A 14717-nucleotide genomic window follows, 5' to 3' on the forward strand; every position below is an offset into this window, starting at 1 on the left:
CCCAAATCCTATACCAAGAGAAAAATTGGACCAGTTGAATTAAGCTTTAAGCTCATTATGCATATCCCTCTTATCGATAAGCAACGAAATCGCCGTACCATTTATGTAACTTCATTTCCTACAGTGGATTTGGTTTCCCGTGTAATTTCTTCAACCCCGCCACTGATTTGACTCCAATCAGTAGTAGGGTCTTTGGTTTGGTGAAAAGACCGTACTACCAGCTATAACTTTCGTAAACACAAAGTTTTATACCCCATAAAATTTTATTTTTACTCAAAATCTTACTCCTTCAACTTGACAACTAGACACAGGCGATCAAAATTCTAAAGCCTCTCACTATAAATCTGACAATCGCAAAGCCGGCAAATTGATATGGTAAACGTTTTCCGTCTCTAGTAGGTTTTTTTTACTCATTGATATGAGCTCCCCTCAAAACATAGTGGAAAAGCGATAACACTACCATAGTATCGCTATAATCTTGGTTCGAAGATGGGGAAGATATTGCCGTGTTTGAGAGACACTATCCACTCTCCACCCAAATACAGAACCTTAAGATGGGATAGGCATGTGGAGATTTACAGGTAGTGGACATGAGACAGTGATCCGTAGGTCCAGAAGATATTGGAGACAACGAGTAACCAACAGCTGTTATAATCTGACGTGTTTGTATTGCAAGTCGCGCCCAGTAGAATAGGTAGAATTGTAACATATATCAAACATTAGCGAAGGAGATATCGGCCTTGTTAATGTCACATGAACCGATTTCTCGTTGCTGGTTATAGTAGACGACGTTGCCTTACTGCTATATCTAGGATATAATTAAAAAGTAGTGGCAGAAGGGAACCAGGCATCATTCCTAGGACAGCCAGAGTTAGCAAATTCAATTGCGATGTGTACATGCTTCCTATGTGATTTCTAAGAGTTTACTTGTATAAATTGTATATATAATCCTGTCTACAAGGACTTAAAAATAAATTAAATAAAACTACACTTAATTAGCAACTTTAGACCAATCTTTAAATTGTTCAACACCATATTGAATGTCTTTGATCCAGTTGTTGATTTGTAATGTCAATTCCCCGGAAGTTCCAGCAGCGACAGGAACTTTAATGGTTTCACCCTTGTATTCAATTTCATCAATTGGAGAAACAATAGCAGCAGTACCAGTACCAAAAGCTTCAATCAATTGACCCTTATCGGCTCTTGCCTTAACTTCATGAATGGTCAAGCTTCTTTCGTTCACTTGCCATACTTTAGAATCTAATTTAGTTCTAGCTAATTCTAATGCAGAATCACGAGTGACACCAGGTAAGATCATACCATCCAATGGAGGAGTAACCAATTCTTTAGTTCCGTCTTCATTTTCAAAAGCGAAAAATACATTCATGGCACCAACTTCAGTAATGTAACCTTCTTCACCAAATAACCACAAGTTTTGAGAATGGCCTCTCTTGGCAGCTTCCATTTGTGGTTCGATACAAGAGACGTAATTAGCACCCAATTTGTAAGAACCAACACCTTTAGGCCAAGCTCTGACGGCATAATCGGTAGCTTCTAATGAAACTGGCTTGAAACCAGCACTGAAGTATGGTCCAACTGGGGAAGCAATACAGTATAATAATGCCTTGGTTGGAGCACTAACACCCAAACCAATAGAGGTACCAATCAAAGTAGGTCTTAAATATAATGAGTAACCAAATCCTTCAGGTACAAATCTTTCTTCAACTTGTAAGAATTTATGTAATAATTTTTGGAATTCATCACCATCAAAAGTTGGTAACGCAGCTCTCTTGGCTGATCTATTCATACGTTCCATGTTCTTATTAACTCTGAAAGTTCTAATTTTCCCTTCTGAATCACGGTATGCTTTTAAACCTTCAAATAATTCAAAAGAATAATGGAGGACACAAGTAGCTGGGTCAAGGGAAAAGGTATGGTATGGAGTAATGGTTGGTGTACCCCATCCTGATTCTTGAGTCCATTCAATTTCCAAAATATGATCAGTGAATGATTTACCAAAAACCAATTGTTCCTTTGGAAGTGGGGTTGATGGTTTGGTGGTTTTGGTTATTTGTAATTGGCTAGCGTCTAATGGTGCGGACATGATATACGTTGATGCTAATCGAAGGGGGTTTATTTCAACGACGATTGAAGAAGATGAGAGAAGAATCAAAGTTGGTTTTTATAAGGTTTTAAAAAGTTTTTCGTTTCCGGGAAATGAGTCAGTGGAAAATTGACAGATCGTTCTAAGTTTTCCGTACGGGAGAAAAAAATTCGGTTATTCAAGGACATTGTTTTTTTTTTTCATTTGGTACGGGGAGTGTAGAGACCGGAACCGGCAGGGCCGACGGAATCGCAAACTGTGGATAAAAGCCATCACCAGAAGCTAATCAGTCATATCCATTCTACAAATACAAATGATTACTCATTCGTCTCTATTACTCATATATATTTTTTTAAATACTTTATCCTAATTCTTACTATATTCATCTGGGTAAAAGATTAATCTTTCAACACCCAGTTCAGTTAAAATAACCATACGAATAAGACCACCTGAAGACCCATCCCATTTAATAGCCTCACTTAATGCAGTTTTTATAAAATCAATACATTGATCTTTTTCCATATCGACCTGAAAGTTTTCATTACACCAACCATAAATAAATGTACTACCACTTCCTGCAATGGCATATTCTTGTTTATGTATACTACCACCAATAGGCACAGAATAAACTTGCCCACCATTCTTCTTATCATAACCAGCAACGATAATCCCAGCGGTTAATCCATCTTTGTTATTATAACAAATCTCTTGGAAAACATTAGCAGCAATTTCTGTTGTTGGTTTTTCACCAAATGGTAATTGAGATGCATAAACTTGTAAATAATACTTTACAATATCTGCTACAGCTTGAGTATCTGCCGCAGAACCACTACGACAGCAATATATAGTATCATGAATTTGAGTCAATTTGTCAGTAACTCTATTTGCAATATATGATCCTGTAGTTGTTCTTGAATCTGCACCTAAAATAACCCCATTCTTAAATTTAACTGCCATAATTGAAGTGCCTAGGTTTACTTCACCCTTTTTTAAATGATTAATATCAACATTGATTCCATTCATGTTTGCTAAGTATGTATATATTTGAATCTTATAATCCAATTGATGATTCAATTGATAATGATTAGTTTTTCAATTGCCACTGGGATGTTGAGATTTTTCTCCTGTTTTGCCTTTCATTCTTTAACAACTGAAAAAAAAAATTCATAATTAGTGGAATTGTAAAATGAAGTAAAGTTCCGGTACGTAGCACGTGATGCTCCCTCGGAGTTACAAAGAATTTTATTTTTTATTGTAGATCTGCATTTATTTTTTAATGAGATTGACACCAAATGATTGATTGTTCATTCATTCTTCCGTCACCCTCCTCCACGCCCACTGAACCCCTATAAATATTGTATGCACCCGTTTGTTATTTAAAACACCCACCTTGTCTTCTTTCATTCAAGTAGCTTTCTTTTTAACAAGCACCCTGATCACAAAATGATCGTTCAATTTATTCATTTATTAGTGTTGTTCGCTATTACAACATTTTCAGCAGTAATTCCCAAACAACTGTTTCTTACTCCAGAAGAACTCACTCATTTAGAAGGAGATCCAGAAGTTACTCACAAAGTAACATTCACCATATCTCAAGAACAACCAAACAAAGAACCACCAATTGTTTTAGGAGATATTACTATTGGTCTTTTTGGATCCGTTGTTCCTAAAACCGTGGAAAATTTCTATCAACTCTCAAGTCATAAGCATGATTATGGATATCTTAATAGTCCTTTCCATAGAATAATTAAAGATTTTATGATGCAAGGTGGAGATTTTGCAAGAGGAACAGGTACTGGTGGATTTTCAATCTATGATGAATCTACATTTCCAGATGAAAATTTTGAATTGAAACATGATAAATTAGGTAGAGTCTCAATGGCTAATGCTGGGAAAGATACTAATGGTTCACAATTTTTTATTTTGAATAAAGATAGTACTCCTCATTTGGATGGCAAACATGTTGTGTTTGGACAAGTGATTGGAGGTATTGATGTTGTGTTGGCAATTGCTGAAGTAAAAACTACTAGATCTAGTAGACCACTTGAAAAGATATACATAAGTGGTATCAAGACAGAAATTAGGGAGACAGAAGATGAATCGAAGAAAGAGGCATTAAAGCTTGCTGAGGATGCTAAAGAACAACAACAAACGGAAGATGAAGCTGCTGCTTTGGAAAAGTCTAAAGAAGAAGTTGAAGAGAAGCAACACAAAGAAGAACAAGAAGAGAATAAAGCTGCTGAGGAAGCTCTTTCAGAATCAGCTGAAGAAGCTAAGCATCTCACAGAGGATGACAACAACATTGTAGGTAAAACCGCATATGAAGGTGATTCCAGTTCATTCTTAAGTGAATATAAGTATCTCTTGATCTGTATGGTAATCTGTGGAGGTGTTATTGGTTATAAATTTAATCCTTATAAACATCATCAACTGCAATACCAAAAACTCAAAGTACTTCCAGATTGAGTGTGTCTATTTTTTTTTTTTGCGTGGGTTTCATTTCATTCCGTTTTCTATTTGTTTTACTATGTAGCCTTTATACATTTATCAATAAATACATGTCACGTAACGAATTCCCAATAGTCTCGGTAAGAAATCTCCCCTATAATACATCAACAGAATCCCTTTATGAATTCTTTGGGAAATATGGAAATATAAACCAAATAAGAATTCCAGACCCCAGGGCCAACTCATCCTCATCATCATCAGCACAACAAGGAACATGTTTCATAATATATAACAACACAACAAATGCAATTCGAGCTGCTCACGATTTAAATGGAGTTAACTTTAATGGAAGGTATTTGGTAACATCATTGTATCATGTTGATAGAAGTAAGATAGCCAATGAAGAATTGACATTAAGACAAGAACATTTGAATGAATTGAAAAAAATGTATGAAATTTCAGATTAGGGAGAGCTTATGCTATATGTTGCATAGAGATATCTAATTGAGATAGCTGTGACCAAACGCTATCCAAACTGATGCACTTATGGCAGAAATAGTATTTTACAAATTAGCGCTAAGAGGCACGATGATGTGCTTGACAAAGTGGATGCTCTATATTTGGGTCATATGCAGTCAAGCCTTCCTTCGATGGTCACCAAGATTATATTGGTCCTATAAATCGAACGTCCAATCGAAGTGTGATTTTTCAATATAAATGAAAACTTACAAATCAATCAGTGATAATATCCCGTATAGAGTTGTTGTACACTTAAATATATCGATTGTAAAACTTTATATCTGTTATATAATATACTCCTAATCTACTCACTCTTCTTTTCAACCTCACCAGACTTCTTTTCCTTTTCACTAGATGATTTCTTTTCCTTTTCGACGGATTTGGATTCCTTTTCAATTGGCTTCTTTTCAGTGTCTTGTTTCTTTTGAATTGAAAGATCAACCATTCCAAGTAAATAATAACTTATCAAAGCTAAGAATATAAATCCAGCAATTTTACCAACTTTATAAATGAAATCAGCTTGAGAATATTTATATCTTACGAATAAATCTAATTTTACCAAATCATCAAATAAATTCTTAAAATGTACTACAACTTTAACATGACCTTTTGAAACATCTAAATAAGATAATTCATTTTCAATAGTTAATGATTCATAACGAATTGGAGATGAAACATTTACAAATTCGGCATTTTCAGGTAAATAAAATTCAACAAAAACATTTTCATAAGTGAAATCTTTAATACTACTCACTAATGGGAATTTAATAATATATTCATCATTAGTACCAGTTAATTTATGTAAATATTTCGATAAATCATCTGACCATCCTAAAGTGAAATTATAAAACCAACCTCCGAAAAGTGGGAATCTTGGACGTAATAATAAATGACCTTTAACAAATGTTGAAGTAGATACAACCCCAACCTTATCAGTATAATAAAAATCTTCCAATTGATCTTGTCCATCTAATGGGAAATCTAAAAATCCTAATGCCCAATGTTCTCTTTTAGCTTCATATCTACCCTTCATCCAATCAACTCTTGAAAATCCAGGTGATAATTCAGCACCAGCATGAGTTAATTCAAAATATTCTTCAATAGATACTTTATTCACATCTGAAGCAGGTAACCAAATAGATCTTTTATAATTTACTGCTTTTGCTAATGGATAATTGAAATCATATCTTAATCCCATTGGTGAAATAGTAAATGGTGGGATATCTTTAGTGAAAGGTCCATAAATTAATACTTTATTAGAAACAGCTGGAGTAATATCCAAATCAGTATTAGTTAACCCCAATTTCAAATCAATTTCTTCTCCCTTTGACATTCCTGAATAATGAGCAGCATATTGTTTGGTAACATATGGACTAAAAGGAAACTTATTAGTTGTATATAAAACCCTTTGAACTTCATCCAAAGATATTTTAGCCGGTTGAGCAACCAAAGCATTAATATAGAAATAATTGATTTTAATTTCAATATTTGAATTTGGAGCAATTGGAACTGGTAATTTTAATTTAAATACTTGATTTGGAATAATTTCATCATATTCAATTTCTAAATTACCTTGTTCAGGTAAAACAGCAGCAAATATGGATAATTCTCCAACACTTCCGAATCCATCATTAACAACAAAGTAATATTCATCTTGTGGGACTGAATTAGTGTTCTTAATTTGAATATGATCAGTTTCTCTAACATAAGATCTTGATAAATCAATTACTCTGGTATAATCAGTATTCTCCCAGGAATTATTAGTTGAAATTGAATCAATCAATTGCGATTGACATAATGTCAATACAAACCCCAATGCAATTATCAATTGATTCCACATTGCTATTTGTTACTGAATGCTTGCTGTTTAATTGCCGTTCCGTTCAACAAATGTTTTGGGTGAAAAAAAAAGTGTTTGACGTGTTTCTTCGGGGAGAACAGTACTAAGGGGAAAAATTGCTACAGGGAACAAAAAAAAACAGACTGCATATAAGACTCACACTTTGGAACCACTGGTTGCAAATTTTACCTTACCAAAAGGGCTAGGCCCCTTACGCGTAGAACAAGAAGGTGAGTTTTTGGGAAGAAACGATACATGTAACCACCCTAGTACCTTCAGGAAATGTATCACCAAGGTACTTGAGGAGAATAGAACGTAAAGAGAAGAGACTACATCAAAACCGGTATGATAAAAAACAAGATAATAGATAGTTAATTATATAACAAGATTCAAAAAAACATATTTCATTAGAAACAAAAAGCCAATTATTTACCCAGCCCAACCAACCTACCGGCCTAACAATATTCATGAAAAACAACAATAATGATTATAAAAACAAACGCACGACACATGTCAAAAAACAAAAATGAGAGAATAAAATGCCAAACCAAACAAAATAAAAAAATCAATCCAAATACTTATATCCAACTTATTGGTTGGAACTAACTGATGATAAAATTTCAAAATCAGAAAGAGTTTCCTCTTCATCACTCTCTCCACTAATCATATCAAAATCTTCTTCATCTTCTTCATCATCTTTTTCTGACTCCACATCTGCATGTGCTTCAATAGCATCTACATATTGGGAATTCTCCAAACTTGATTCCTTAGGAATACTAGGCAAAACAATCGAATGAATAGAACCACCACCAAGTACATTTTCCAAATCACGTACTTCATCAATAACCAACTTATCTGACATATGATGATTACTTAAATCGACATGACAGATATTGTATTCATTTTTAAGAATAACCTTAAATGGGAATTTAAAATGAGCAGTACTTATACCAATATTAAATTTAGTAGATTTTCCTGGCATAATACCATGTCTCTTCATAATGATCATAGATAAGATCGAAGTATGGACACAGTTTAAAACTTCCAATTTCAAATTATTACAGTCGAAGATCTTATCGGATTTATTAGTGATTAATAATTGTGCCAATGATGATGATTTTGGAATAACAGTTAATTGAATTTCATCTTCTTTAGAAAGGATATGATTTGGATTATCAATAATCACGGGAGATTGAGTACGTGAAATTGAAGAAATTGAAAAAGATGTACCTTCTTTTGGATCTTCATCTAAATTAATGAGATTTTCAAAAACAGATTCTTCCTTCTTTCTTGCATGTTCTTCTTCTTCCATAATTTCATCTTCTTCCTCTTCCTTCAAGCTGCGAATTGAAAACATACAATCACAGTCTTCAAAATATTCACCTTCCAAGCAAGAATTCGAACTAACAATTCTAACCTTCATACCATTAACCAACATTTCATTACCGAAATGATTACCTAAATTATAAAACCTTTGTTGACCAGGTTTAATATCATTAGCATTCTTGACAATAATAAATCTAGAACTACCATCATTATAAAAAAATTCAAATTGTAAATTTCCACCTTGAATCAAGGCATCAGAATGATTAGTTAACAGAACCGAAATAATTCTGGAATTTTCACTAGTCTTTTTTGGTTTAAATGAAACTTTTCCATACTTAACAGGACCATACTTGGTTTCATCAAATTCAATCCTACTTAAATCTGCAGCATCTTCTTCATGTATCTCTTCTTCTTCTTCAGCAGTTGGAGTATTCTTTTCTTCTTCTTCTTCTTCTTCCATATCTTGATCTTCTTCCTTCTTGGACTTTTCAGCCACATCAGCAGCTTCAATAAGACTCTTCAAAATTGCAAACTTAACATCGTCATCAAACTCTTTAGCATGAACCAAATCAATCAATTCATTATACTTTTCAGCATCCTCCATAACTTGATCATTCTTTTCCGATTGTTCTTCCTCTTGCTTAGCTTGCTGTTGTTGAACCTGAAGAGCAGCTTCAACAAGAGTCTTCAAAACGACAAACTTAACATCTTCATCAAATTCTTTTGCATGTCCCAATTCAATCAATTCATTATATCTTTCTGAATCTTTAATATATTGTTCGATTTCTTTGGTACATCCGTCAAAAGCCTTAAAGAAATCACCAGTTCTAGCTGCTTCTTCCAACTTTCTTCTGATTTCTGGAGGACAATTGTCTACAGGAATATCCAAAACTGTTTCATTGGCAGCAGCAGTGAAACCTGTCGCTCTGTCAAAGCGTGGACCACGACGATTTCCGAAATGACGATGTCTAAAATGTGGTGGTGGTGGTGGAGGAGGTGAACGTGGATGTGATGTTGGACCTGCTTGAGCTGGTCCTCGTGGAATGTCTGCATATGGACAACGTCCAAATCTGCCGAATTTTGGAAATGGTTGACTTGGATCAACAACCTTAGCCATTGGATGTAAATAAGAATGTTGACCAAAATTGCATTTTTCCAATTGCAGTTTAGCTTCACATTTGGAACATAAATCAAAATTATGACAAACTAAACAACAATATCTGGTTCCCGTAAGTGGAACAAAGTCATTTGGATGACAAACGTCACAGCAAATATTGGGATGAATCACATCTGGTTCAGGTGCGACTGGAGGAGCGGCAGCAGGGGTGGCAGTAGCAGAAGCAGCAGGAGCATATGCAGGGAGTGTTTCAGTAGAACCAGCAGTGGCACTCGTTTCAGTAGAAGTAGTGGAAGTAGTGATAGTAGTACCATTGTTTGTGTTTGAAGTAGTTGTATTGGTAGTATTATTAGCCATCGCTAAATCGGCAAATAATTCCTTGAAATGTTCCAAAGCGGCTTCAAATAAAGCATCACCCAAACTAGCAAAATCAATTCCATTAATTTTTCTCTTATCTTGTTCTTTCAGTTGCTGTTGGTTGGTTTGTGGAGGTTGTGGTGGGGAATGATCTTCGATCAATAAATTGATATGATTCTTAACCTTCAAGCTTCTAGTCAATGCTCTAAAATCATCCAGGGTCTCCAATGGAACAAAATCATGATATTTCTTTGATTTCCTAGAATAATCCAAGAAGATATCATCTTTTGATAATGATTCAATTTTTGATGATAAGAATTCCGTCAACGCCGCCTTTGATTTAATCGGGACAAATTCACCTCTGTCAACAGTAAGAGTGGTTTCAATTGGTTTTGGTGGTAATAATGATGAGGAGGATGTATCTGGGAAGATCTTATTGATGGTAATCTTGAATGTAATTTGTGGTTTAATATTACTCATGATGGCAAATTGTTAAAAAGTGTACAAAAACTGATAAGTTTAATTTCAAAAAAAAATGTGGGAGATGGGGGCAGTAGTCTGATTGGTTGTAGTTTCTTTGTAATGTTTGTGTTTTCAAATTGTTCAATGATTAGTGTAAACCAATTCAAAAATCAATTCAACAAGTAAAGAAGAAGGAGTAGTAAGAAAAGAAGGAGAAGTAAGAAGTAAGAAAGTAGAAGTTAATGAAAAGTGAAATTATTATGAAGATTTTGAATTTTTTTTTGGTTTGTTTTTGCCACTCCTCCTCGCAACATCTCTCCCCCCCCTTAATGATTTATATTATTATTTTTATGATTTGAGGTCATTTAATTATAAATTTTAATAAAGGGAATGAAAGGGGAATGCGAAATTAAGTCTAATTTGAGGGAAATGATAAAGATTGTTAATTTTTACAGATACAATTAGCATAGGGCAACATTGAATTATAATAATCTTATATCTATTAGAGTGTAATGGTATCGGAAGTAATAAGTTTAGTATATTGTAATAATTCTCCTTCTAAATTTGATAACAATTGTCAAAATGGTAATAAAACGGATAAACAGGAAATCGCTAATCATGGGGCAAGGTGCGGCGGCACCATTATTACTAGATTTGGTTGATTGTTATCACACGGGAAAAATAAAAAACTTTAATCTACTGAACTTTGCCCATCCATGGTATGCATTTACTTGTAGTCATCTATAAAATGATAACTAAATATCCCAAAGCAGTAGTATTTGATTTAGATTATACATTATGGCCATGTTGGTGTGATACTCATATATCTACTCCAATAAAATCAATATCTCCAACTGAAATTATTGATGCTGGAGGTATGAGATTATCTTTTTATCCTGATGTTGAATCAATTATCTTAGAATTATATCAAGCTAATGTAAAAATTATAGCAGCAAGTAGAACTGGAACTCCTCATATTGCAAAAGATATTCTAACTAAATTACATATTGCTGGAAAGCCAGCTTTAACTTATTTTGATAGTTTACAATTTGGTCAAGGTTCCAAAATTGGTCATATTAGATCAGCTGCAAAAGAATTGAAATTAATTAAAGAATTACAACAAGGAGAATTCATTTTATATGATGATGAAAGAAGAAATAAAGATGTCATAAAGATTAATTGTCATTTCGCTCATATCGAAGATGAAATAATTGGTATAACAAGAGATATCTTCATAACAGAGATAAACATTTGGGCAAAGAGAAAAACGTAGCTTATACATCATTATCATCATTACATTGATATCATTACTGTATATTAACCTTCTAAATATAAATATATATATATTACATAGAACACTCGATCGAGAGAAACCCATTAAAACGAAATCAACACATCAACCGTCATCTTCTAAAGAAAAACTTTTGAATGTATATCAATATACTTAGTATTAGTTGTGTCCAATTAATATTAAATATAATTTTATAACTAGTTAGGATTTTCTTGAATTGTCCTAACAAGGGTAACAAGGTTATCATGAGAAGCATTATCGGGAGGGTTGACCTCTTTCTAAGGTTCGTTAGTATATTACTCTGTCTATTTATTATTTCATCTGATGATATACATACCTCAATAAGATAACTCTTTAAATTGTCATCAGACCATTCTGCAACATTAACATAACTTTGTTCAATAGATTGGGTCATCATCCCATTTGGAAGTTCTCCGGATTCATTTAATTCAATAGGTTCATTGTCTTTGTTAGTTCCTTCTACTTTTTCTTCCTCTTCTTCTTCTTCTGATTTGGTTCCGCTTATATAATTATAAAGACTTGTTTTTAAATGTGGGAATGTATTAAGTACTAAATAACTACTGGCAATCACAATTACTCCAGCTGTTAAACCTAACTTCAAGTTACGTGCTTTGTTTGATTTCTTGAATTGTAGTGACATTGAACGTTTATTTGGGTTATCCTTTGCTCTATAATGAATGTATTAATATTTGAAGATAACGTGTAAAGTACTTAAATGAGATTCTTTTTTTGAGGTTTCCGCCGCATATTATTTTCTAGAAAAATCGGTTTTTCTTTTGTTTGTTGGAAAATTGTTCCTTAATAACCGAGGATAAATCTTGAACTTTATATTGAATATTATTAATCCCCCACAATTACAATAAATCCTTTATATCTTTGTGTTAATGTAATATGATGACCTAAATCGATTAGATCCCCTCAACTGAGCCTTATCCCAGTCAGTTTGAAGAAATAAGAAACTTGTTGGAAATGCCTTAACCTGAGAAATTATGTCTTAATATTTGGAAAACGTAATCAAAAGAATCCGCAGGAGATACTGATAAGAACGCTAGTAAAGATTCCAATTCATTATTTAATGAAGCGACAAGTAAAGAAGATAAGACTGTTAAGTCAGACGAACCAAAGCTTCAATTCCAACAAGAAGAAGATGAAGATTTCTTAAACCGATCATTGAAATAAGTTCTCATTTAGTCTTGTGTATTTTAGACATATCTGCATGCTTACCACTAAACAAACAATAACCTGGAAGCTCAACATCCGATTCGGGCACGGCTTCTAGGGTAGACCCAGAAAGAGCGTCTGACGCAAAGTGCAGATGAAAGAATATCGCCGACCCCAAGCACTATCAAACAATTCAATCGGAGAGGCAAGGAATCAGCCACACCCAAGGTGATCAAAAGGTCAGTAGTAGAGGAAACTATTACAATTAAAGCAAGCTGGTATCTTTATAGTACACAATTTAATTAAGTCGAATATACAATAGTTAAATAAGAAAATAAATGAATAGCAGAATCAACCAAGAAAAGCATCTAGTACCAACGTAAAAATGGAACCCCCCACCTCCCCTCTCCAACTCACCAAAGTCTAGATTAAGCTAATCCTTGTTCCCTGAAATCTAAAAACTCAATCACACAAAGTAACCATTGTCAAAGTGGATAATTTAGGATGAATATAAAGTTCCTTTATTTTTTTTTTGACTTTCATGTTTGCAGCCATGGAGGGAGAAATGCATTTAGGCACGAGTTAACAGTGTGGGACTCGACTTTTCGGTAATACCCACTAAAGCTCCCTCGAAATCCCTCCCCCCCTTCCTCCCCCAGTACACACATAATATCCATCATAGTAATTGACCGTTGCCCAAGCGGATAATTCAAATGAATGGTAAGTGCATTGCACCAGCAATCCCAATAAAAGCCCCCAATACCCATAATATTAATCTCTGATCATGAAAGCGGCTGGAACTTTGATTTAAAAACAATGATTAAACATTAATGGAATATGGAACAGATTGAAGGATAATGAATAGGGTTTTTTTGGAAATGATTCAATGATAACAATAAACCTGACAATGAACATAACTTGATTGTAGGAATAGGATGAATGATAAGTGTAGTTGAATTTGACTTGAATTTGTTTGCGAAAACTAAAGAAGAACATAAAAGGATTGAATTTGCATTTCTAATTTGTGGCGCCTAAAATTTATGCTGCAAATTTTCTTAGTAAATTCTGAAACAATTGCGAGAAAATATTAATCCGAGTCTCTGTTGTTAAGATCTAAGAGACAAGAGACAGTAAAGATTCATTACAAACGATAATTCATCCAAGTCATAGGTCTGGGAATTGTAATTATACACTAAAATAATAAACTAATATATATAACCTGATACTGATCCTCTGATTAGGGCATACATATGCGAAAATTTGCAGCCGTCTCCTTCAACTGTCGCATTTTGTTGACTGAAAATTATACATTATAGACAGAAGTTTTTGCTCTCTTCTTCGCCCATTTTAAATTTCAACACAGAGAATCTTTCAATAAATTACTTTAAATAATTAATATATTAATTACATCTAGATGACTTCCTATATAAAATATTCCAATTTAAACGTAAGAATTCATGTAGAAACTTTAATGCACAATCATGGGAATTGTACTTCCCAAACCAGACCGAATTTACTCAATAATTAGAAAAGGAACATACAAAGGTCATTAATATACCCGTAGACCCCTGCTGCAAACTAAACAATTATGCAAACAAGAAAGTGTTAAGTCTATGTGCGGCTAAACGCCAACCCTTCAACTGGGGACGATTAGCTAATTCCTCTCTTTCAAGTCTTTCTTCTTCGTCGATTTGTGCCTTACCAGTAGTTATATCAGCTTCCATATCTGATCTGAAATGAGTCTTTTTAAAGAATTTCCAAAATAAAAACAAGAAAATAAAGAAAACAGGTGCAAAATAACACACAAGCAAATCAGCAACTGTAAAATTTTGTGGCCAGAATACCCAAAATCCATTAAGGAGCAACACTGAACAATTTAAAAAGCACCCCAAATAAGTAAAATAAGGATGAATGAACCTTGGAGCCATGTAGTATTGATATTCCCCTTTCTTGATTTTAATGCCGGTTTGCTTAGGATATACTCTTCTGAATTTAAAGTAACAGATCCAAATACAGAGATAAGTACACAACATCCCCGTGGTTGCTAAATTAATAAACCAATTGAACACTA

General features: G+C 33.8%; 8 protein-coding genes across 8 annotated transcripts; 2 read left to right on the forward strand and 6 right to left on the reverse strand. All coding sequences in view use genetic code 12, as the record gives it.

The window, feature by feature from the left end:
- Nucleotides 1-991: 991 nt before the first annotated feature.
- On the reverse strand, nt 992-2104 carry BAT22 (Bat22p; the record flags this gene model as incomplete). Its single annotated transcript, XM_049406275.1, has 1 exon — nt 992-2104. One exon carries the CDS (start codon nt 2102-2104, stop codon nt 992-994), a length of 1113 nt encoding a protein of 370 aa, XP_049266436.1.
- A 366-nt stretch (nt 2105-2470) lies between these two features.
- PRE3 (proteasome core particle subunit beta 1) lies at nt 2471-3127 on the reverse strand (the record flags this gene model as incomplete). Its single annotated transcript, XM_049406286.1, has 1 exon — nt 2471-3127. The coding sequence occupies one exon, from the start codon at nt 3125-3127 to the stop codon at nt 2471-2473; it is 657 nt and encodes a 218-aa protein (XP_049266437.1).
- Nucleotides 3128-3547: 420 nt separating this feature from the next.
- Nucleotides 3548-5019, forward strand: J8A68_000251 (uncharacterized protein; the record flags this gene model as incomplete). The annotated part of the gene is made up of 2 exons (XM_049406297.1): nt 3548-4475; nt 4688-5019. The coding sequence occupies 2 exons, from the start codon at nt 3548-3550 to the stop codon at nt 5017-5019; spliced, it is 1260 nt and encodes a 419-aa protein (XP_049266438.1).
- A 356-nt stretch (nt 5020-5375) lies between these two features.
- OST1 (dolichyl-diphosphooligosaccharide--protein glycotransferase subunit) lies at nt 5376-6911 on the reverse strand (the record flags this gene model as incomplete). The annotated part of the gene is made up of 1 exon (XM_049406308.1): nt 5376-6911. The coding sequence occupies one exon, from the start codon at nt 6909-6911 to the stop codon at nt 5376-5378; it is 1536 nt and encodes a 511-aa protein (XP_049266439.1).
- Nucleotides 6912-7500: 589 nt separating this feature from the next.
- J8A68_000253 (uncharacterized protein) lies at nt 7501-10191 on the reverse strand (the record flags this gene model as incomplete). The annotated part of the gene is made up of 1 exon (XM_049406319.1): nt 7501-10191. One exon carries the CDS (start codon nt 10189-10191, stop codon nt 7501-7503), a length of 2691 nt encoding a protein of 896 aa, XP_049266440.1.
- A 703-nt stretch (nt 10192-10894) lies between these two features.
- J8A68_000254 (Mg-dependent acid phosphatase) lies at nt 10895-11446 on the forward strand (the record flags this gene model as incomplete). Its single annotated transcript, XM_049406330.1, has 1 exon — nt 10895-11446. One exon carries the CDS (start codon nt 10895-10897, stop codon nt 11444-11446), a length of 552 nt encoding a protein of 183 aa, XP_049266441.1.
- A 215-nt stretch (nt 11447-11661) lies between these two features.
- On the reverse strand, nt 11662-12125 carry J8A68_000255 (uncharacterized protein; the record flags this gene model as incomplete). Its single annotated transcript, XM_049406341.1, has 2 exons — nt 11662-11742; nt 11802-12125. 2 exons carry the CDS (start codon nt 12123-12125, stop codon nt 11662-11664), a joined length of 405 nt encoding a protein of 134 aa, XP_049266442.1.
- A 2107-nt stretch (nt 12126-14232) lies between these two features.
- On the reverse strand, nt 14233-14574 carry J8A68_000256 (uncharacterized protein; the record flags this gene model as incomplete). The annotated part of the gene is made up of 1 exon (XM_049406352.1): nt 14233-14574. The coding sequence occupies one exon, from the start codon at nt 14572-14574 to the stop codon at nt 14233-14235; it is 342 nt and encodes a 113-aa protein (XP_049266443.1).
- Nucleotides 14575-14717: the final 143 nt, after the last annotated feature.

This window comes from Hemisphaericaspora subhashii (genome assembly GCF_019202705.1).
Source record: "Hemisphaericaspora subhashii strain CBS 10753 chromosome Unknown scaffold179, whole genome shotgun sequence".
NCBI lineage: Eukaryota > Fungi > Ascomycota > Pichiomycetes > Serinales > Debaryomycetaceae > Hemisphaericaspora > Hemisphaericaspora subhashii.